At 35.9% G+C, this 24,508-nt stretch overlaps 1 protein-coding gene and 1 long non-coding RNA gene across 9 annotated transcripts in view; one reads left to right on the top strand and one right to left on the bottom strand.

The window, feature by feature from the left end:
• Positions 1-110: 110 nt before the first annotated feature.
• The window catches only part of LOC123870889 (RILP-like protein homolog), a 29,426-nt gene continuing 5,028 nt past the window's right edge, over positions 111-24,508 (bottom strand). For 2 of the 8 annotated variants that reach the window (XM_045914383.1, XM_045914385.1), the window contains exons 3-9: positions 23,006-23,145; positions 13,674-13,748; positions 12,863-12,961; positions 11,997-12,178; positions 11,228-11,353; positions 8,360-8,452; positions 7,685-7,837 (exon numbers count right to left, since the gene is read on the bottom strand). In XM_045914383.1, coding sequence (XP_045770339.1) covers positions 8,374-8,452; positions 11,228-11,353; positions 11,997-12,178; positions 12,863-12,961; positions 13,674-13,748; positions 23,006-23,145 — 701 coding nt within the window. In that variant the 3' untranslated portion in view covers positions 7,685-7,837; positions 8,360-8,373. Of the gene's footprint in view, positions 7,838-8,359; positions 8,453-11,227; positions 11,354-11,996; positions 12,179-12,862; positions 12,962-13,673; positions 13,749-23,005; positions 23,146-24,508 lie in introns of those variants that run through there. The other 6 variants (XM_045914378.1, XM_045914382.1, XM_045914384.1 and 3 more) reach the window with 5 other exon arrangements.
• Positions 10,161-24,067, top strand: LOC123870903. The gene is made up of 3 exons (XR_006797175.1): positions 10,161-11,118; positions 13,976-13,983; positions 24,057-24,067. It is a non-coding gene; the product is annotated as an uncharacterized LOC123870903 (long non-coding RNA).

The raw sequence follows: 24,508 nt of genomic DNA, 5'->3' as shown, positions 1-24,508 counted from the left end.
CGCTTATGTCATTTTAATTGCGCCAATGGCAGTATTATCCTCATTAGGTTTATATAAAAATCTTTACGGGCAGACCCGTCTCATGCACCTTAAGTATAAAATAAAACACATTTTCAACTTATTATAAACGTATCTTTAATTATTTTGACACCGTCAACTTATAAATTTCGTAGGTAATATTAGGTATGTATTTTACCCATAGATTGTCTTACATTTTTAACATTCTACAAGATTATCATAAGAAAGAACAATGGGAAAATTAAGTGTGTTAACAAAAAGTTTACAAAAATTGTATTGTGATCCCGAAAACCCAAAATGTGATAGATTTACTACATTCTTGGTAAATAGTGGAATATTACGATCTTACTGTTTCTAAAAAATTTACAAGTCAAAGTTACTCTATAAGGGGAGTGCAAAATCAGAAAAAAAAAACTCGCGCAGTTGAGGTAAGATTTGTAGAAGCAAGTCGATAAAATCCACGCGATTTCCTCCTTGCGCCTGTTGTACTAATTACTAACCCTGCAGTTTAAATAATTTGAAAAACTCCTGAGCATAATTTCATTACCTTTGTTTTTTGGAACAAAAAAAATAACAGTGCCAGGTAACTGCACGATTTCAAACGACTTTTTTATGAATTTTGAATTAGGCAATGAAATAAGTGCAAAGATAATAACAGATTAATGTCTATTTTATATAATTAAAATTTCTACTTAAAGTAAAACAACTTGTAGCATCTGTACCACATTAAAAACTACATATATTTCGAAACGATATCTAATATAGACAAAGAAAATAAGACACAGTTTTCTTGAAAATTAATTGTATTCAGTACCACAAAAGATCAATCTAATATTCCTCTATTTATTGAACATCTTCTTACATCTAGTACCCAATAGTACTCTGACTAGCATTTTCAAACAAAATGACAACGATGATTATGTCATTATAATAAGTGATTTAATTAACGCTAGTTTCATAGTCAAGTCATCGCCATTGCAGAAACAACGTAGGCTCTTACAGCCATGTTAACCAGAGCTGGTACGTACAGCACGTTCACATATTGCGGTTGTGAAGTATCTATGAATAAGCGCAAGTGTCATGAAAGTTACACACACAGTTACAGTGGTAAAATGTATAAGGCTGACATTATTTAAACATATTATTCTATTGAAATAATTAAACATTACATTCTATTGAATAAATAAATCATTCATTCATTCAAAGTCTGTCTCTCACACGCGGCCAGTTTATGTTCGTGACAGAAAAAGTTGTTTTTTTTTTACTACGATTATAAAATACAGAGTAATTTTTTTTTTCTTTATAAAACCATCCGTCAGTCAACCGATAATATTGTTAATTTTGAAAGATTTTTTAAATTTTGAAAAAATTGTATCTCAAAATATTAAGAATGATCTCGTGAAACAGTGTATAATCTGTTTAGCTACTTTATGCATCACAGTGATGGAAATAATCCTTTTATGAAGGATTTAAAATTACATTACATTTACATTACAAGGATTTACAGAAATAGGTCATTTATAACGTAAAAATGATATTTACCTCAAATTGCGACCCGCAGCACGCCTATACAGTTTTGGCACAACCTCGTTTTAAAATAATACAAATCTATTTTTTTTAACATGCTGCATCATAAAATTGCGTTTGTGTGAGTACTGTGAACGTTCAGCTCTTGTTAACCGACCTGCCGGGCGATTCAGAACACTCGATTCGGTAAGTTATCGAATCGAAGAACGATAACTTACCGAATCGAGTACCCGGCTGCCCACCCGGCCCGTACCCCGGCTGTACCACTACAATTCATTTGAGTAATTATTTTAGTTTCAATGTACAGAAAATGGCGTTGCACCTGTCTATGAAAGAAGCTCTAAGGAATGATTATAGTTTTCTTACGCTAGCGAGCAAAGCTCACATTATAATTATTATCAACCTAAGTATACAACGATACAATACAGGTAAAATATGTACTACATTGAATATGTGAAAAGGACCGTTAGTTATTGAGGCACGTAATAAAACGGTCGAGACATTGGTTGGTCTAATCTATTAAGAAAGTGTAAACTTTCGATCAAAAATGTTACATATCACAAAACTGTTAGTTCTACGGAACGGGTCTAGTCCAGTTAACTATTATTATTAGTAGGTATTAATTGAATCGTTTTCTGCTACTTACTTGATTTTATTTTTACTAATCTATGAAATCGATCTAAGTCTTTAAGTCCTAGCAAATTGTGATTATAATATCTATTTCATAACATTATATTGTCGAAGATTAAAAAAAAAATCAACAATTTGTAAAACTTTTTTTAAGGAATCGGTATTTGATAATATTCTAAATTTCTAACATGATTATGGTTCTGTTATCGTATTATTTGAATAAGTAAAGTAGAAAATAATTCACTTAGGCCATGAGTGGAATATACTAATTTAAGTAACATAGTTATTTGGTTTGGACTGCTTCTGTAATATCATTGATTTTTATTTAATGGTAGGTTAAATAATAAAATCAGTAATGCGACATATTATTAAAATTATAACCACATTAGTTACAAAAAAAATTCTAGCGGGCAAATAATAACATGAATAGTTACATAAAAGACAGTAGTGTTTAGATATTAGTAATAATTAAATTGTTGTAAAACAAGTAATAAGTATTAAAATGACTTTTGTTGTAGAATTGTGAAAAGTGGCCTATATTTATTTTAGGGGAATGATATAGCAAGAGTACAAGATGCATGAATGCAATCCGCACTTGGTTAGCGTGGTAGACTAACCAAACCACTTCTCATTCTGAGAGGAGACCCGTGCTCAGTAGTGAGCCGGAGATGGGTTGATCTTGATTTGACTTCGTACTTTGTCCGTTGCGTGAATGCACTGCGATTATACGCATCATTGAACCCATATATTTAGGCACTTGTCCGACCACTGACGATTAACGAGAGCGGGTCAAGCTAAAAATTAGAAACGAGTTTGCGAGCAACGACATACGAGTGTATAGTTAAGATAGTTTTGTCGGTAGGCTATGAGCGAGTGTACGAGTAGCGATTTCAAGCGCCTGTCGCTCAGGTAGGCAGCAGAGACTGAATTAATCCCAGCGTAAACTGCGTGAGTATTTTGACCGCTGAATAAAAGCATCGCTAAGCGAGTTATTTATTTGATAGCTCTTGTTGCTGCGACAAACAAGTTGAGAGAGAATTCCCGCTAATAGTGAGCAGTCAGCGATCAACTATTGATATATTTGACATGGAAATTATACATCGATTGCACGTTTCTTGAGCGAGAAAATAGGCAGTAGCTATTCGCTTCCTTGTCGGCGGTGGAACAGGTGCCGTAAACCGGGCCTGTAGCAGACTGAACTACAGTGAGAGAACTCTCGGTTCGACCCTGAATCGATCATATGTCAAAATATTAGGCTATGCTGACGTAAATTCAAAGAAAAATAGGGCTACTTTAAGGCTACCTGCGTTTAATGTACTAACATTTGACGCCTACCAGTGATATCGAAGCCCCGACGTTTTGTCAGAAGTTCCCTAACTGTCGTGAACTGAGCCTGATGAGTGTACACTTGCTATATCAAGTCCCTTAGTAAAGATGATGGATAATAACTACATAAATTTTTAAACTTATGACATTTAGTAGTCGAAGTTGTTCATTCTTGTGAACCTTTTAAAGGTACATTTGGATGCCAAAGTTAGCCATCTGTAAAGACAGTCATTGAAACATTGTAAGTAAACGTACTTCACACGTTATTTAGCATGCAAATATGCATGGAATAGCACATGCATATTTTATTGGAGCAGGCAAAGTTTTTACTACGGATAATTAATAGTTCAATTTTACGTTTTAATACGCAGTTTTCGTTTTATAGAGTTTACACTTTCTAGACATGCATTGTTGGAAAAACTGCTAGATTTTTTTTTTTTTCACTACAAGTTCTATGCGTTTCAAATGTGAACAATGTGAACATCTACTCTCAATTAAGTCGAATATCTGTCACACTTGTATTTAAATTTATTTCACATATTTTTTTGCTGATGTTACTATACTAACATGTATGCGAGTTACGGAGTTGTATTGCCGACGTTCCTATTTGAACCGCATAGTAAAGAATGTAAACATTTTTAATATGAAACGATGTAAATAATAATATTTGCAAATAAAGTTATAATTATGAATGCAAATATGTTACGTATACATTTTGAGTTGGAAGTTTATCTTTGATTAACAGGATTTTTTTTATTCACCAGCTCCGAAAAGAATATGCACGATGCTTAAGAGCCTTTGGAGCGCGCTCCATACAAATTAAGTTTATTCTTCTTCTTGGCAGATACTCGTTTTAATAACCAGTCAGTCAATGGAATTTTCTAGACACGCTCTAGACAATGTCTCTGGTTTGCCAAATTTCCATAAAAATATATGCGTTTCACAGGCCAAAGGATTTATATAAATCTTTGAACCTGTGTAACTTTGAAACTCCATAGTTTTACGAAAATCTAACAAACCAGACACAGATATTATTTTCTAGAGCGTGTCAACAAAATTTTATTGAGTTTAATAGGTTAAAATTAATATAAGAGTCAAACTTCGTTTGTATGGGGCGTACTCGGTAGCACTCAAGAGTGAAACATATTAACAAAATAATTGCCCAATTTCCTTTTATTTATGTTAATACTTATAATAATATATCATAACTTTAATCATAAAACATGCTAAGTATAAGAATACTCCAATACCAATTATACCAATTTAAATAAACCAATTTTTTAACACACAATTCTAACATATACAGAAAACTGACACATATATGACGCCACACAATGTAATATATATATGTACCTAAACTTTTTATTCCGAATTTAGACTATCACCAACATCAGAGGGCCTAGCAACAAATTTAACAATTTCGACCATCAAAAGGAGTACAATTGTACCTACTTTGAATAAATGATTTTGACTTTTGACAGCTATTAGGTATGACGATCGCAATCATTTTCAACTGACATCCAAGGATTAGACACTCTCTGCCATTGGTTGAAATGCCTAGTTTGATAAGACTAACTCGAATTCAGTCAATTATAATTGCGACTATCGTAATGCGATCATTATAATTTTTGTACTAGACCCCCTGTTCCACTTTTACCAAACTCTAGGCGATATATGCAATCCCTCTTATGGCTAATAGCTTCCTTTGCTTTAAACTCACAAGAGCTAAAAGTCAATAATAACACGCTTTTCTTATAATCTTGTGATTGCCATGTGATTTATGTGTTAGAGCACAGGGACAGAAAAACATATAATATCAGAATTTATCGAAATCGAAATAGATGTTCGGCGAAAATCTATTTGGTTTAATACAGTTTACACGTCTAATGAATAAAATCCACCGGTTAGCTTTTTAAATAATAGTTACAGTGTTACAATACTCACATCTTATCAACATCTCAACACCAATGTAATCTTCAACAGAGACTAGTTTTCAAGTTGAAAAAGTGGAGATGGAGCTACATTAGGGTTTCAGGCGGTCTTAGTGAAGTTTTGCGGTCGAAATTAATTACTAATCTATCTGTAATCTGTCAATAAGTTTTGGCAACATTGTTACTTGTCAAAGACCATTCATTTTTTGACAAATAACAACGTTGCTCAGCAACTTATCGACGCATTACAGATAGATTGGTTTTTAATTTCGGCCGTTAGTGCAGTTGACACAACTGCATCGCAACTGCCGATAATCGACTGCCCATTCTACGTGCAGTTTAAACTGTGTACCTATCTACCAGTTTTAGAACTGCACGCCGAACTCATAATATGAAAAAATCTGGGCTAACAGTCTATGCGATATAAAGGCAAAGATAACGTCTATCTGAGGCACCTGGTCGATTTTTTCAAGAAATTTTTCAGTATATTCAATTATTCCACCATAAATAAATACGCTTACATTGTAAGTTACGTTCTATATTACATACTAGCGATTATATGCCTTTAGCACACAGTTCATAATACATGATTTTCACACATACACAGCCTTATCATAATATGTAACAATAATTGTATTGGTCACTTGACACTTCCCTATGTACCTGTCTGATATCGTAAAACCATTTTGTAACCAAAAAAAAAACTTTATGTTAGAAAATAAAATAAAATAATATTGTGTATGAATTTGCATTATTTTAATGTGATTGTTTTGATATTTAAAATTATAGAGCTGATACAAATCACAAACAATGTCGGTAGTACTTAAAAATTGACACTTAAACCAAGAACACCATTTCGAAAACATTAAATACAATTGTAGATAAATCCTTGTAACTTACCTACAACTAAAACAAGAAAAATATCTAAGCACACAAATTATGCTGCTTATGATCCAAGTGCCGCAACCAAAGACCGAGCAGCAATTTCAAAATATGTATAAAGCAACTAAACATTTCATTTTCGTTTAAGTTATTATTTTCATCCCAAAATGCCAACTTTCTACCGTACTCTTTGTATGAGACTAATCTCACGAATAACCTATTCAAATTCCTGCTCAAAAACGACTCTTTCTGTTCCCCTTCGTTACCGCTACAAATACTACAATCACAATTTCTACCTATTTCTACTAAATTGGAAGTTTCTCTTAATATAGTATCCTTTTCAATATTCGCAACATCAATTTCATTAGAACTATCAACTTCGGTTACAACAATTTTGGGTAGACCCAATTCAGATTTAGAACGCAAAAGTAAGTTCCTTCTTAGTTTACGAATGTTTCTTAAAGCATCGCTTTGACATATTTTATCTTTTTTATCTTCGAAAAACGTGACCTTCGAAACTCTATCAATAGCTTCAACAGACCTAAGACGAGAATGTTTTTCATCTTGAAGGAACACGTCATCACAACTTTTGAAATGGATCAAATTCGGTTTTGGCAAGAAACTTGTATTTTCCTGTTTTGAAGAATTAACTTGCCACGCGTTTGATGTTACGCCAAATCTTCGTTGTCGTGGACTTTTATTTTCACTCTCGGACTCATAAGATATGCTTCTGCACACATGTGCCGGGTGTCTCATCTCAATTCCTCCTAAATCAACTTCGGTGTCAACTCTCGCCAAATTCTCAGCGGAACTCTTCACGGACTCCCTGTACTCGTCGAAACTTTTAAACGAGAATGTCTTCTGCAACTTCCTGATATGCGGAGTGACCCTTCCACTTTCGGCGTCCAAGCCCTTGTAGCTCTCCTTCAAGACCGAAAACGCCAAACTGTTACCGAGCATAGTACTCGTAACATCGACAGATACATGCCTGCTTTTCGCTTTATACGGAGAAGCTGGGATATCATCGAAACTCCTGTGCTGTTCGAACCGTAAGCCCGAGCCGTCGTCGGAACCTATCGTCCAGAACGAGACCGCATCGCTATCGCTATCTGATGATTCCGAAAGAGTTTGCAAGTAGTTGAAAATGTCAATGCCGCGGTCTAAAGAGATGGTCCTCTGGAGCGGAATGTCGTGGGCGAATCTGAAGTCGACTTCGTAGTCCTCTTCCTTCTCGTCGAACTTGCTGCCCAGCCATTTGTCGACGTCGCGGGTGCTCAGGTTTAGCTGGAGCAGCTCCTGGCGGAGGTCGAGCCCCGGTTTGGTGTGCCGCGTGTCGGAGAAGCGCCGGTGTGTGGTGAGCGGCGCGGTCTGTGGCGAGTGTGCGTGGTGCGCGGTCGCGGGGTGGGAGTGTCTACGCGGGGGCGGAGGCGGGGCCGGCGTGCGCGGCGCCCTTGCCGTACGGGCCCGGGCGCCGCGAGAACCCGCCCACGGTGATATCAGACTCAGCAAAGAGCTTGCGAAAACTGCGGACCGACATTATTTCTCAATACTAACTTCTACCTATTTACAAGTCTCGATAAACAAACAAATTATTTTTGTCATCGCCACCATGTCGATTTACCTATAAATCCTATTTTTTAATTGCAAAATAATCTTTAACTGATGGTTAATATACAGACAGATTGCCTACACAAAAACTGCCTAAACGTCAAATCATCCTCTAATAAATAATAAATAATATTATTTGATAATTGAAAAATTAACCAAAAAATAAATTTTAGCGTTCGAATTTCAGGTTGGTACTTTTTTACTTTACCTTTACTTTACCAGATAGTCGATGACAAAATATTAGCTTTATTGAAATTAATTTAAATTAAACGATAAATCTAACTAAAATAGAAACTTAAATTTTGCTTAAAATGAATTATGAACCCTCAATGTTTCAATGTAAATAAAAATAACATACGATAGCGATAATAATTGTTTTCCATAATCTTATATTACGGTATGTGCATGGTATGGTTCCATATCTATGTGTATTATACCTGCATTCCACATATCAGTTCCAAGGGCCGAAAGAGATCCTCGGAGGTGGTGAGCGGCGACCTTCAGAACGTGACGTCAGCGCCAGCCAGAATCTACTCATCGATATGAGGGACGAGGGCAACGAAAATAACAAAAAAAATTACAAAAAATAAGAAAAAGCCCGACTTTTCTGCCTATTTTTTCAGCTTTCCCTATTTGTTTTCAATACAACTCAGTTTTTAAGACTTTATTTAAAAAAAATTGAATCCAAGATGAAAAAATTATATTTGGAATTAATTGTATTTGGAATTTTTTCTAGTGAACAATTAACAGATAAGTAAAAAAAATCATTGTAACTAATTTTTCATAGCATAAAATTTTACTATAAGTATAGCATTGCTACAACTGGCAATAATAGGAATTAAAAATATTGTAAAATTTATAGTTACTATTAACAGAATGCGACAAAATCAAAAAAAAAAATATGTAGAAAATAATGAAATATACAGGGAAATGATGAAAAAAAAAGTGGAAGGTAAAATAATTATTTGAGTTAGCGACATGTTTACAAAATCATATTAAAAAAAAACTAAACAACGAGGATGGACAATGTGAAGCGAAAGCGTTTGAGTGTATTTATACTCATGCCAATCCGTGCTCCGTGCTTAGTGGATGATTCCACGGTTAGATCTCTTTCGGCCCTGGTCGCATTTTCCGTACATTTAAACAATAACGCACCTAAAAACAATTGACAAAATTTTGAAAATTTTAGGAAACATAAAGCCAGAAATAACGTAAACTATTCATGCGTTTTATATTAACTTAAAAATATACTAACGGTCGAAATTAATTATCAATTTATCTGTGAACAGTCGATAAAATACAGCAACGTTGGTAATTGTCATCAAAAAGAGCGTACAATTTTTGACAAAGAACAACGTTGTGAGGTGACTTATATAGACAGATTGAATATTACTTTCGGCCGTAAATGGGGAATAATGTACCAGAACCAATTGGAAGCGTATTGTGAAATTATATATTTTATGTTATTATACTATGATATAATTTTACAGGATATTCGTGATTTTAGCATAAAGATATATCTATTTATAGCATGTGCGTGCATTTTGGTATAGGTACAGCATAACGCAAAGATAGTTTACATCTTATTAGTTTACTATTGTTTGAAAATGTACCAAATGCAGCCGTAAATAATAATTTGGAAATAGCGGATTATTTGTTTTTTTGGTCAAATCAGACCATTGTGTTATCCGCTCAACTCAAATTACTTAAGCATTCTTAAAATATTATAAACTCAGCGTCAAAAATATCACACTATGTATTTTATATTCATAATAATCTTTCAAAAGTTATCCTTCAATTAATAGTAGAAATACTAAGGAGCCTGCACGTATGATACTAAAGTGAGCTGGTTATGAAAAAAAACATTCACACATTGAAGCGATTGTCTGCGATCCAATCCATGTTTACATAAGCACTGATCTTTTCAAATCGATAGGACACTCTCCGAACAGAAAATCGGCTCAAGTTGCTGAGCAACAGCACATTACGACATTAATACTTAACAAATGTGTGTGAGAAAGGCTATAGTGCATTTCCATAAAAAGCCTTCGTCGGCCGCGTACAGCGTCATGCGGGACGGGTCTAGTAACAGACCACAGCCTAATGAAGTTATTTGACGTAGCACTAAGTGTTATATTTTTGACAATGAATTATTTATACAAGAAAAAAGAAACAGAAGTGTGCTCATAAAGTGAAAGAAAAAAAAAGACTGTGGAAGAAATAAAGATTTTTGAAGGTAATGATATTTTATGATCCTAAAAAGTTCTGAGTAGCTCATAGAAGAAGATCAAAGCAGTTGCTATCCTATGACATTATTTTAACAGTCTCAAATTGATTTATACGTCACAACTTTAACATATCGAATGAAGTTAGAATGGAAGTGTCGTTATAATAATATTATTAATGAAATATAACCAACACATAATGTGCATTACAATAATATAATATCCAACACCATAAGCAATGTATATTTTTGATGAATTGTGTAATAACATGCATATAAACCCAGACACAAATATATAAACAAAAGTTGCAATTTTTGATTTATTTTGCCGACAAAACGACTGGTTAATGCGTACTGAGTATGCAGATTATGTGCGAGATCTACTATACAGTATAGTATACGGTCCTTTGTAGATTACGCAATCATCTCATACTCGGGGGCTTGAAGGTGAATTCACATTAACCACACATTAAATTGCAATTTTCGTCCCATCCAAAACCGAATTGAGGCCAAACGAGTGTACTTTTATGAGTTGTGAGTCGTTTTTAGTATTATGATGACGAAAAATTTGAAGTTAAAGTGCGCGACCGCGACATTAAAGGTGGACTTTCAAGTCGATCGACTGTGACGTGTGACTCCGCGACAGAGGAGCAAGTTAATGTATTGTGCAAATGTAGGGAACGATATTCAAGCGTGTGACACTGACGCCTATACGGCGACGTCAGTGCAATACAAAAACAACCAAAACGTCAAACGTAAAACGTTGTGCCCCAAAAATTTAATCAAGATTATTTGGTGGTTGTGAAACAAGCTCTTAGGTTTTATTTAATTCTATGGAGCGCACTTTGACTTTGCTTAGACTTAGTTTCAGTTAAAACGAGACAGATTTATGTCAGAGGCATAACGCTGTCTCGTTTTAATAGTGTCTTAAGTCTGAGCACAGTCAAGCGCTCTATACATCTCAGCCTAAATGTTGTTGATGAAACGCGTCACGAAAAACGCGACTTACAAATCACAACTCACAAAATAACGCTCATTTGGCATCACGCTAAAGGATATAGGTACAAGATGGTGTACTCACAACTTCCTTATGCCACTGTTTCGCTTCCAGGGCGCGTCGTCAGGCTCGGCGGGCAAAGGCCCCTGCACCGGCGCCTCGTCCTCCTCCGCGGCCGTCGTACTCATTGACGGCGATGTGTCTGAGCTGCTGCGAAGAAATATTATGTTCACAGCCTAAATAGGCACTTCATAGTCTCACCGGAAAGTGAGGCTTTCGCTGCGCTTATATATGTGTGTGTGTGTGTGTGTGTGTGTATCAGATCCACCACACACACACATATATATCAACACACACACACACACACACACACGACACAAACCGTGATAGAATAGCAATATTCTCGTCCAAAATTGCTCAGTGTCTGAAGATCAAAGAGGAACAAGACATGGTACCAGTTGGTAGAAATCGGCAGAACAAAATTTAATTTTACTTTTTGCTTAGTAGTGAACCATCGCTCGGGCATGTAGGTACTACTTACCACTTACGCATTAAGTCACTGTATGGGTTTTCTTTGAATGTGTGATTAACTATGCAAGATCAAAGATTGCCGAGAGCATCACATTACATCACACGAATGCGCTATTTTGCAGTCGATGTATTTTTGTGGACACAAGAAAAATCAACAAAGAAAGAACCACACTCCCTTCATTAACATTCTCTCTCTCTCTCTCAATTACTCCCTGGTACGTAAAATGTAACTCGTATATTGTTATACCTTCATTTCACCTTTTTCTTTTTCTCTCTCTACCCCTGTCTCTCTCTCTCACCCTCTACCTATTTTTACTCTAACCTGTCAGGTAATGGCTCAGCTTGCAACGCCTGCAACTGTTCCTCGGCGCGATTCAGTTTCAACTTTAACTCGTTCCGCTCGTGAAGTATGGCACGCATTTCGCGAACGCTAAACGTCGGTTTGGACGCTTGGTCTTCATCGTCGCCACCTTCAATAATGGCCACGCCGCATGAAGTGCACTTCTGGAACAAATGGTCAATACATAAATAAAATCACTTAGTGCTTGTCAACCACTGGGCTACTGGCTGGCAGCCACTAAACGCAACCACTAGTGGTTAGGTTAAGCCACTAGACGCAGCCACCAGTCGCAACCACTACGGCTAAAATCCATCGTATTTGACAGGGTTCGGGCACGTTTGTTTGTGTAAAATGAAAACATTTGAATTTATTGCTATACAAAGACCGGCTGAAGATAAGCCGGCGATTGTGGTCGAATGTTCGCAGGCGACGAGCGACAAGGCGTCGCAGCAAGTTGCGAGCGCCGACCACTCCCACAGTTTGTGGCTCGGCTCGAATGCTCAGTTTTCGCCGATCCCATACAAATCTATGAAAAATCTCGTTCACAACTTGAAGCAATCAAGCAGAAACGGTGATAGTCTAGTGGTTAAAACGTCGGCTTAATCTATTTGAGAGGTCGGGAGTTCAATTCAGGTCACGACTCACGAACCTCTAACTTTGCAGAGTTGTGTGCGATTTAAGAAATTAAATATCACTTGCTTTAATGGTGAAAGATAACATCGTGGGGAAACTTGAATGCCTGAGAGTTCTACATAATGTTCTCAAAGGTGTGTGAAATCTGCACTTGGCCAGCGTGGTGGATTATGGCCAAGCCGGTGATAGGTTGATGATAATGAGGACAGATGTACCTTGTTGTGTGCATCAGACTGCTGTAGCGTGGTGATATCCCTTTGTTGGGACTGAACTATGGCGCCCAACTCCGTACGTTCCTCGCATACCAAGCGCATCTGAAAAAAAAATAACATTGATGTAGTATTAAGAAGCTGGCTTTTTCTGCAAGCTTAGCAGTGGGGGAGCGGGCGGTGCAGGTCGATTGCTGCATGTTTGACTTTTTCAGCGGATTATAGCAAATTGATGTTTTTATTCCTTGGATAACATCGATGAACTTAGTTATGAAGTTCACTTTTATCCCACGGGATTTTACAAGATGTTACTCCACGCGGACGAAGTCGCAGCCATCATCTAGCATTATCAATACAAATGTGTGTCTGTCTGTCTGTTCGCTAGCTTCTAACGGCCCATCCATTTAACCGATTACAGAGATAGCTTCCATCCCGTTTACGTTAGGTTATAGGTTACTTTTTACCCCGGAAAATCGAAGTTTGTTCGGGACTTTTAAAAACCTAAATGCACGCGGGGGAAGTCGCGGGCATTATCATCTCATAAAAATCGGTCAAATGCGAGTCATTCTCGCATACAAAGGTTTCCGTACCTACCATAGTAAAAGAATAACACTTTTAATTATTTTTTGTGATGAAACCACAAATTCACTGTTTTAGGATTTTTCCCTTTACTTATGCTATAAAACATTGCTCCCTGCCAACCATGATTCTGGGTCAACGGGAAGTACCCTATAGGCTTGACAGAAAATGAAGTGGTCCTATAAGGGTTCCCTTTTTCTCTATCGATACGGAACCCTAATAATATAAAATGAAATACCTGATTTTGAAGCTGCTTATGCTTCCGTCGGAGGTCGCGGCTGACCTGTGCTAATTTCTCCACTTGACTCGTCAACTGCAACCCATCCAGAATGGCCATGTTAAATAAAATATAGCTCTCCAATCTACAACGAATACTGCGCTTGAAAACTTCACTGCAGAGTCATTAAAATTTTAAAACTAAATCTTAAATAATGATAGGCACTTTTATATTTATTTTTATGAAGCTAAGGCGATCATGTTACTAATAATGTATACACTATAATATAGTATAATATAATATGATATACTTATGGTAAAGAGATAGCTATGTACTCTTATCTTAGTACAAATTTTCATATCTCGAAAACTTTAATATGTTTTCGTGAGCCTTCAATACGTATAAAAAGAAAAGTCCTGACTCACTCACCGACTGACTCATCAACACCCAGCCCTTGGACCTATGTAGAAAGCCGAAATTTTGCACAATGGTTCCTTTCATAATGTAGAGAAGAAATAAGGCCGGATTTTTCGAAATTTACATGGGATAAGGAATAAAGAGTATTTTTATTTTTACCGAGTGCAGCTACATATAGTGATATTGTAAAGTCAGAGTATCTCGTACATTCTTCGATTTTTATTTCAGTTTTTGCCGTAGAAGGCACTCGACATTAATTTTCGACTTTGAAAACTATAAAAACTCATACTAGGTTTCAGTGTAAATGGATTTGATACGAATATAGGTTTGAAAGACAGCCAGATATTGGTGTTAGCAGATTAGATACGTCAATCTTAAAATTATTCCGGACTTATTTGGCGATAGTAAAAAAGGCCACCCTCTTATACTAAGCCCATGATAAATCATCTGAGTCATTCAAATTGATTGTGGTAAAGATTTTTTCATAGCATAAAATATTAACTTTTTGCCTATGTACTATTTATAATCATTTCGAAATCTCAAAAACTTGAAACCCTGAAATCCGGAAAGTAAAATCGCAACTGTTGAACTACAGTCGTTCGACGTTCCTAACCTAGATTAGGTTATACAGAATAACCTAAGTATACTTTATCCTCCTTCAACGAGCTTTACAAGCTTATTTAATTGATAAAACACTATAGCCGCGCCTCGATGGTACTCCACTCCGTCAGTGTGCCTTGCGTTAAGCTTAATTGAATGGGAAAGGCTGGAGAGAAAATATTAGCCATGTCTCCGCCACTTCGCTCTCTTCTGTATAAACCGCGCCTAACAGCTTATTAAATTTCTTTGAGCTCCAGGCCACGTTAATTGATTTCATAAACGAAGGTCACGATTTTTGTGCCGCAAATTCGCCAGTCGCGCTCTGGTTACGGTACAATAGACTTTTCACTCGACTAACTTACAATTTTATTGAAATAATCATTGAAGTAATTGATCGAACAAGTGGTAGAATAAAGTCATTACTAATTACACAATATCGATAAAATTGTATTTGTTTCTTTTTTCGGAATAAAAAGTAGTCCTTGCCCCTTTCCACCACGGAAAAATCACGGGGATCCGTTGAAATGTTGCTGCGTTGCGTTGAAGGAGAAAGGCGTGAAAATTAGCATGCCATCAAGCTGCAACCGTTTGTTTTCCCGGGATAAAATATAGCCAATGTCACGTTCCAGGTCTTTACTATATGAATGCAAAAAATCATATCGATCCGTTGATTGAAAGGTAAACACACTTTTACATTTAGGAACTAGGGATTCTACGATCATCGACTACAGCCGACGTTATCAAAGACAGATGATGGATTGTATCATTTGACAAGAGTGAACTATATAGGTAGGTACTAGAGTGAGGCAACTCTTGGTTTGATTTTGAATCGACGATAGGTAACGTGAAATCAAAGAATAGGCGTTTCATAGGCTACCGTAGGTGTCAAATGTAACCTACGGTTGCATTTGACGCAAGTGTTACAAGTTCCCTATCTGTTGTGAACTGTGACAAAACAGCACAACGAGCACAACAAACTACATTTCTCACACTAAAGTTTGTAAACACTGTTTTGTTATGATAATAAAGATTTATTTATTTATTTCGATTTACAAAAGATCTAAAGCACTCGGAAGCTTTTTTAAACAGTTCCATGCCTATTCTAATACTATCTATCGTAATACCGCTAGTTTGTTAACTGATAAAACATCCATCAGAAAGAAATCAAGCACTTTCGTGTATCGCATGCCACTATCTTTAGACGTATATAGTCATGTGATGGATTCACTTTCAATGCCATTGCACTGTTAAGGAAAATAATATATACCAGTATAACTACCATGTAATGTACCATGCATGCCTGAGAATTTTCCATAATGTTTTCAAAGGCGTGGGAACTCTGCCAATCCGCACTTGGCTAGCGTGGTGGACTATGGCAAAACATTTCTCAATCTGACAAGAGATCCGTGCTCCGTAGTGGGCCGGCGATAGGTTGATGAGGATGATGATGGATGTACCATGTGTTATATACGGCATACCATTTTTTACAATACTTATACATTTCCTTACGAATAATATTACAATTAAATTCCGTTGCTAATGGTGCGAGATTAACATGAGCAATGGACGCATCGAACAATTTCAAATGAAACCAGTAAATTCAAAGTTGACGTATTCTCTAACGACGTACCTCATAATTTATGATATCAGTACTTAATGTTGATAAATTCTTAAATCTCAGGAACCAGAGCACATGAATTTGCAGTGCCTATACAATGTAGAAAATACCACACATCTCATGCAGTTGCAATCTTGCTTTAATATACGTCATGTTACATATCATGTCACATGCACTCACCTAACGAGCGGTTACTGTTCGTCATAATAGCTTGAGGTGATTATGCATGCATACGAACCGCCTAGCTCCCAACAAATGTAAAATTTTAATGCTGAATATGTATGCGATGCGGCAGAATACACTCACAGTTGCGAATAGACAAATGTAGCCATGCACAATTGCATTGACGAACGAATGTCATGGAAATCGTTACATCTACGCAATTTAAAACAAGAGTGAATAGGCACCTTCTAGGTAAACGCGTCCCATCTTAGACCACATCATCACTTTCCATCAGGTGTGATTGTGGTCAAGCGCTTACCTACAGTGAATAAAAAAAAAAATTACTCTAACGCGATAGACAACACTAGGTATACAGGGGTGTAACCAGAAGGCTAGCAGATACGAAGACTGGTGATAATACTGATAATTACTGATAAGATCCCACAAAAAAACCGCGAAAAAAAAAAGAAAAAAATCCTGAATTTTTAAAAGTTCTCTGGAATTGATGTATTGATTCATAATGTATTGATGTCTTATCAAGTTTGATGAGACATCAATACATTAATCACTATTATAAATGCCTATCTGTCTGGTCGTTACCTTTTCACGGCCCATTCGTCAAGCGATTTTGACGAAATTTGGCACTGAGATAGCTTGCATCTTGGAGATGGGCATAGGCTACATTTTAACCCAGAATTTTAAAGAGGTTCCATGGGTTTCTAAAAACTTAAAGCCACGCGTATCAAGATGCGGACATCATCTACAAAAAGCAGCAGCAACGAAAAATAAATCAAATCGATATTTGGTAAGTATCACTATTCCTTCTTTCTATAGATTTCTGTATCCGACACGTTAAATTATACATATAATCATGACATAATCAGTATATTTTTATCTGGGACAGTACAAAAGTAATCTCAAGTTAAAAGAGCTTTTGACGGCCTTTGCTAGATTTAATTAAACCGGGTAGGTTTTATTATAAAATGCTTAGCAACCTTACTTAATTTTACCTACCAAGTTAGGTAGCCTCGTTTAAAATTTAGTTTTCATTAAAACAGCAAAGGGATTTCAGAAAGTTTACACGTGTTACGTTTTAGTTTAAAAGTACAAGTGTAAATTAAAAATTTTCAACACCCCCGACAAATCATTTTCAAATAAATAATTATGTATATCTAGGCAACGTCCATCTTGACAGCTTGACATTTGTCAATTGACACTTGAATATTATGAACCTAAGGGTTATCTGACCTTCTTTCCTACAAGAAAACTAGAAAATAGCTGATAACTTTTAAACGGCTGAACCAATTTTTTTGGATTATAGCTAAGAACACTCTCGATCAAGCCACCTTTCAAACAAAAAAAAGTAAATTAAAATCGGTTCATTCGTTTAGGCGCTACGATGCCACAGACAGATACACAGATACACAGACACACAGATACACAGATACACACGTCAAACTTATAACACCCCTCTTTTTGGGTCGGGGGTTAAAAACTGTACTATTGTTTATCTTATTTAAATAAACTCGCCGTACAATCAAAACTTTCAAACTTTCAAAAAACGTAAGCATTCATAGAAGCTTTTCTATCCTATGAACTTTCGAAGTATTAACTGATAACTATAACTTATGATTCACATATTAATACATTTACGACTTCAATGCAGAGTTCTTACGATTAGCAATTAAGATAAAATTTAATTTAAGATTATTATATTATTTAATATGAAATTAAGTATTGTTTATGTAATTGTATGTATATGTGGGTGGAATACAAGAAATATGATTTATTGTTATCGACAACAAACGATAAAACGTGTAAACCACTGTAATTGAAACCGACAAATTGAGGCTATCAAAAGTGCATTCACAAGATATTACTTATGTACGACTTCTAAAGACCTTCATTACTAGACTGTTAACATGTATGTGAGTAATAAAATTCACATTATGTACCTATTTTTAATTTTAATGTACTTTACTGTGTCTACTGTAAATTCCACGAGTAATCGTAGTTATGTGCCATATTCTTGTCGAATCTGCTACTTCTGCGAGCCTACTGTAGTATGATCAAGAAATCTCCTACCATTATATGATTAATGAAAAGTGACCACGACCCGCAGCAATGAGAAGTACGATGAAGAGAGGGAGAGAGCCCCTTTTTCTAATATCATGGTTTTATTATAATGTATATTTTTCAGTCGGCAATTAGTTTTATTTCTCTCTGTGTTTGGTCGTCGTAGGTATTCATGATTACTGATTGGTCTTGGTGGTCTTGAATCATGTCCCTTTCCACTGATCACTTAATGGTAAGGGTTAATGGGCACCCATAACTATTTAAGCTAGTGTAAATAGCAAAGTAAAGGTTTTAGGGTTTTATTTCGTTCTCGCGAAACGAAATTGACGTCCATCTATGAACTAAACTTCGATCTTTCGAGTGACTATCGAATTTCTTGCCGATTCTTCTAGGAGTTATGAATTTCATTATAAGCTTACTTCTAGGATTTTTATAAACTAATCTTTACTATTCTCTATCAGGCCGGCAGACTTAGGTATCAAGATTTAATCGGACATTCATGCAAATAAGTTTGAGCTATTTTAAAACACTTGAGATAAATAGGTACAAAAATAACTTATCTTAATAATTTTATCTACATTGTTTTACATACTATATATTTTATTCTATAAAAATATATTTGTAGGCAAATAGCATGAACAAGAAATACCTAAATAATTGATCAGGGCGGCTTAATGCCTTTAGTCTTTCTTTAACGGCTAACGCAAACAGACGGAGTGGAGTCGAGCAGTCTTTTCGATAACAACTTAAAATCAGCTTCTTTCTTTTCAGTACTTTGATCTAATCTGCACTCTTCAGTACTTTGAGTCTAATCAGTACTTTGATATTTACTGAAAACAAGGCAAGGGCGACGTACGGCGGGCTTAGATGCGGTTGAGCGGACCACGTGCCAAGTAATCAAAGCTAGTTAGTTATAATTATTGTCAAGCCCGGTTTCCATCTCAGCAGAGCGGAGAGATGTGTTCAATCGGCCAACCAGATTTTTTTAAGATGACGTGATATTTTTTCACGTCATCTATTAAGAATCGGATTGGTCGACTGAACACATCTCTCCGCTCTGATGGAAACCAGTCTCCAAAAAAGACCACCACGTCTCAGCTCGACACCACTCTGCCAGTGTACGTCGCGCCTAAGTGTTCCCATTGATTTATCGTTTTCGGTCCAATCTGATATTATATTTTCGACGACTTAAGTTCCCCTCGGTATTATCTGTGACCTTAAAAATACCTCTGAGAGCCTTATATTTTAATTTTTTCGTCGTCAGCGAAAGATCGCTATGGAAAAATCTGATATCTTTATCGGATTAAGAGGTAGGCACTTCTGTAAGATTAAAATTTTTAGGGATAATTCGTTCTAACTACGCTCTGTAGTGGCTGGACAGCTATAAGACTGTTATCAGTTTAAGTTATTTTTGTTCGTAAAGTTACTAATTAATATAATGCAAATGTAATATTACGTATCAGCTGTTGACCTAAAGGGGATCTATGATTTTTTTATAATCTCATGGGCAATCTCATTGAGAGGTTGAGAAATGAAAAGGTAACAAACAGACATACTTTCACATTTATATTATTAGTATAGAATTATAGATTTCTTAATAGATAAGCTAGGTATTGATTTATTACCCAGGGTTCTACTTTACTTTCACCTGTTATCTTCGCAACCGGAAACAGCAACAACTTAAACTTCAATCCATATTAATATCGAATTATGAAGTTTAATTATTTATTTTTTAACCCCCGACCCAAAAAGAGGGGTGTTATAAGTTTGACGTGTGTATCTGTGTGTCTGTGTATCTGTGTATCTGTCTGTGGCATCGTAGCGCCTAAACGAATGAACCGATTTTAATTTACTTTTTTTTGTTTGAAAGGTGGCTTGATCGAGAGTGTTCTTAGCTATAATCCAAAAAAAATTGGTTCAGCCGTTTAAAAGTTATCAGCTCTTTTCTAGTTTTCTTGTAGAAAAGAAGGTTAGATAACCCTTAGGTTCATAATATTCAAGTGTCAATTGACAAATGTCAAGCTGTCAAGATGGACGTTGCCTAGATATACATAATTATTTATTTGAAAATGATGTTTTGGAAAACTCAGATACTGGATCGTAGGCGCGGAATAGTCCAAGAAAATCGGTTCAGCCGTTTGAAAATTATCAGCTCTTTTCTAGTTACTGTAACCTTCACTTGTCGGGGGTGTTGAAAATTTTTAATTTGCACTTGTTGATTCTGATAAGATGATAACATTATGTTCGCCTTATATAAGTAAAGTGGGGGTTTAAAATTTATCGTGAAATCCACAAGGGCGAAGTCGCGGGCATAAACTAGTTAATAACAATTATTGTTCATGAACGACTTTTTTACTGGCAAGCCTCGTCGTAAGTCATAATATTACTTTGTAATAACTAATGCACCTACAGCTGAGTCCAAGTGCGTCGGCGGCGCAATGCATAGGTACATACTATTATGATTTATGAGGCTAGATCATAATAATTAATAACAAAATATTATTACGATGATACGTCGTAAAAAATGTTTTCTAAAACGATGGACTCATCTGAGGAAAACGCTATAAAACACAAATGCCTATGAAAATGTTAAAATTATGAAAATGTCAGAGTTATCAATTTATTCATCAGTCCTAGCTCTTACCCTATTTAGGAACAATGTACATCGGTTATGTGCGTTTCCGGGTCTATACTTGTACGTCCCGTCCCGACTAGTAGGCGAAGACCTTTAGTGCAATAAACATTTAGGTACCCTTTTGGATCAACCTTTTGGCTAGGGTTATTCGGTCGTTTCGACGCCACCAGATTAGCTTGGCAAAAGGTGATACATGTCGTAAAATTTCAGGTCGTCCGTGTCACTCCTTTGGTAAAAGGTGATGTAATGTAATGAAAAAAATGAGATCATCAGACTAGCTGGTTTATTTGCTCTTGTATGTAATTATACATATTACATTATACACGATTAAATTGGACATAGATTTTTTTGCGTGATTATTATATAATAGGTATGTATATTATGTCTGCCTATTAAGAGGATCGTCTAGTTGTAAATTTTCATACAAAAAGCCGTAAATGTTGTTCAAATTTTTAGAAATGTTGTAGATATAATGAAGAACTATGCTCGTACGTTTTAATTTTAAAGATTTGCTATGTTAAATATCCATAATTTTGACCTAAAACCTTTCTTGAGTATTCTTACGTTTACGAGCCTAGATTAAAGTGTACTGAATCTAATGAGATCAAAATTGTCTAATTTTGTACACGTTTGGGGAGGGTAAAAACGTTATCACTTATCACCCTAACCAATGATTTGCAAAAATTTGCAAAATTTACAACTAGACTATCCTCTTAAACATTTGCTAACCAACACTGACTGTTTCAGTTTTTAAACTGCACAGTTTCTTGCTGGTTCTTCTCGGTAGGAACGGCATTCCGAATCAGTGGTAAATTATTTGACGATTCAAAAGCACTTGTAAAAGTATATTTGAATAAAAATCTATTCTATTCTATTCTGTTTGAGAAATATGTAGACTCAAAATAAAAGATTTGAAGATTACTAGTATTATTATACTGTGTAGACTAGATAGTGGACACACGCGATTAATCAAGAGCTTACGTAATTAAGAAAAAACATTTCACTCGAAATTTTATAACATTATCTTATGAGGTGCAAGTGGTTATCGCGTTATGCAACTATGAATAATTTAACCAAAAGTAAAAGTTAAATTGCCATTTACTAATGAAATATTCAGAACTATTTGAGCGGCGGAGAGCGATTACATAAAATAAAAATTGTTGGTATGAACTATGTTGTTAAAATACAGATTAAATAAAAATTAGTTATACTTTAAAATAGGCAAGGTTCCGACGGTCAATATATCATTCCATCCATACTAGGTTTACAAATGTGAAAGTGTCTGCGCCTGTCTGTCTGCTAGCTTTCTAATGCCCATCCATTTTACCCAATTTTTATTTCGAAAAATCAAAATGTTCCCAAACTACAAACCCCAAAATACAGGCGAACGAAATCGCGGATTTCGTCCAGTGTTTGTGCATAATATAGTATTTTTGTATCAATGCAGTACTGTTCTGTCGCCAAGAAAATGAATAAGACTGCAGTGCAAATATTCTTATACTGTTATTCCACGATTTTTAAAAGCTAACTGGCATGTTAGTATAATAAGTACATACATATAACAAACAGTTTAAAATTATATGGTCTACAATTTTCGTTTAATATATTTTATTACAAACTTACCATTGAGCTGGAAAATGCAAAAATCCCATTTTTGTAAACTTTGACCTTGAATATATATTTTTTGCAAATCTGGGATCAATGGGGACTTTTCTCAGTTAATTTATATCGGTATTCTCAACATTCGTACCAATTTTTACTTCTATGCGAATTATTGTATCCTTGAATGTCTATTTTGACCGGAGAGTAATATAGATTATATGTAAGTAAGTATAGATCACTTACACTTTCAATAAGTTGTTGTTTCTCCTGCAGCTGAAGCTCCTGGTGCCGGAGGGTGGCCCTCTGTTTCTCGGCCGTGCTGCTCAGTCGCGAGAGCACCTCTTGGTCATGCTCTCGCGCGGGCGAGGGTGGAGCGCTTGTACCTACAAAACGTTATTCAAATAAGAAGGCGTTTTTTTAATAGACTACCATATCTATTCACTATAGACGTACGCTTGACCACGATCACACCTAATGGGCAGTGATGATCTGCCTAAGATGGGACTCGTTTGCCTAGAAGGTGCCTATTTCGATTAATCGATGGATCCGAGGGAAGGCTGCGGTGCCCGTAACACAGGTTTCCCTAGTACGGGTGTCAAAGCACTCCATCTGGCATTTGAAAAAAAAAAAAAAAAATTACACTCGAGATTTTTGTAAACTATACCTGTTGGTATAGTTTACAAAAACTCGAACTTGCGTCAATGTTATAAACTTTGGTGCAATTTTGTAACTTAGAATTGACCAGCGATTGGGCGCCAATGAGTCGTCTGGCGCGACGATCCACCGAATCCAATTCATCACTTGTGGTGTGCGTGTTTAGAAACGTCCACATTTGCACGGTTGGCGCATTTAGTTCTTATTCAATCATCTCAAACCAATCGAAAAATTGTTCGATTGCACTTCTTACGTTTAAAATGAAAAACTTATAATACCTACACTTTGTGTGTTAGTAGCGTAAAAATCAAAATGCCTTACGATTCATAAAATTAATTTGTAAAAAGTAGAATTACTCTGATCATTATGTTATGCTTTCAAAATCTTGATCAAAGAATTATATCAGGCACTTATCTTCCTTACTATATATTACTCTTATTTACCTATTACTTACCTCACACCTCTGTCTGACTCTACCTCTACCTACCTCTACGTTTTATACCCCAATATTTTTCTTAGGCACCAATACAGTACCTTACCTAAAAAATATCGTTTTATTTTGCAATAGCCTCTATATTTTTCTATGTGCTCGTTTCTACAACAAATTAGAAGGAAGGCACGTAACGTTTATATGAAGGAGCAACTTTGCTTCATGAAAAACATCGTGTTTTTCTGTATTACCTAAGTTTTACATAAATCCATGCTTATAGCCATACTAATATTATACTTATGTGAAAGTGTGAATCTACTACTTTTTCAAGGCCTATCCGTTTAACCTGTTTTGACGAAAGTAACAGACATAGCTCCAAAGGCTATTTTTTGTCATGGACAATCAAAGAGTTCCCACGGGAATAAAAAAAAACCTAAATCCACGTGACCGAAGTCGCGGACATCGTCTGTTTGGTACAGAGATAGCTTGCATTGCGGAGAGGCCATAGGCTACTTTTATCCCGGAAAATCAAAGAGTTCCCACGGGATTAAAAAAAAAACCTAAATCCACGTGAACGAAGTCGCGGACATCGTCTGTTTGGTACAGAGATAGCTTGCATTGCGGAGACGCCATTGGCTACTTTTATCCTGGAAAATCAAAGA

This window comes from Maniola jurtina, chromosome 13, assembly GCF_905333055.1.
Source record: "Maniola jurtina chromosome 13, ilManJurt1.1, whole genome shotgun sequence".
NCBI classification, from domain to species: Eukaryota; Metazoa; Arthropoda; class Insecta; order Lepidoptera; family Nymphalidae; genus Maniola; species Maniola jurtina.
The sequence above is the reverse complement of the archived record's forward strand: the minus strand, read 5'-3'. Positions and strand labels throughout refer to the sequence as shown.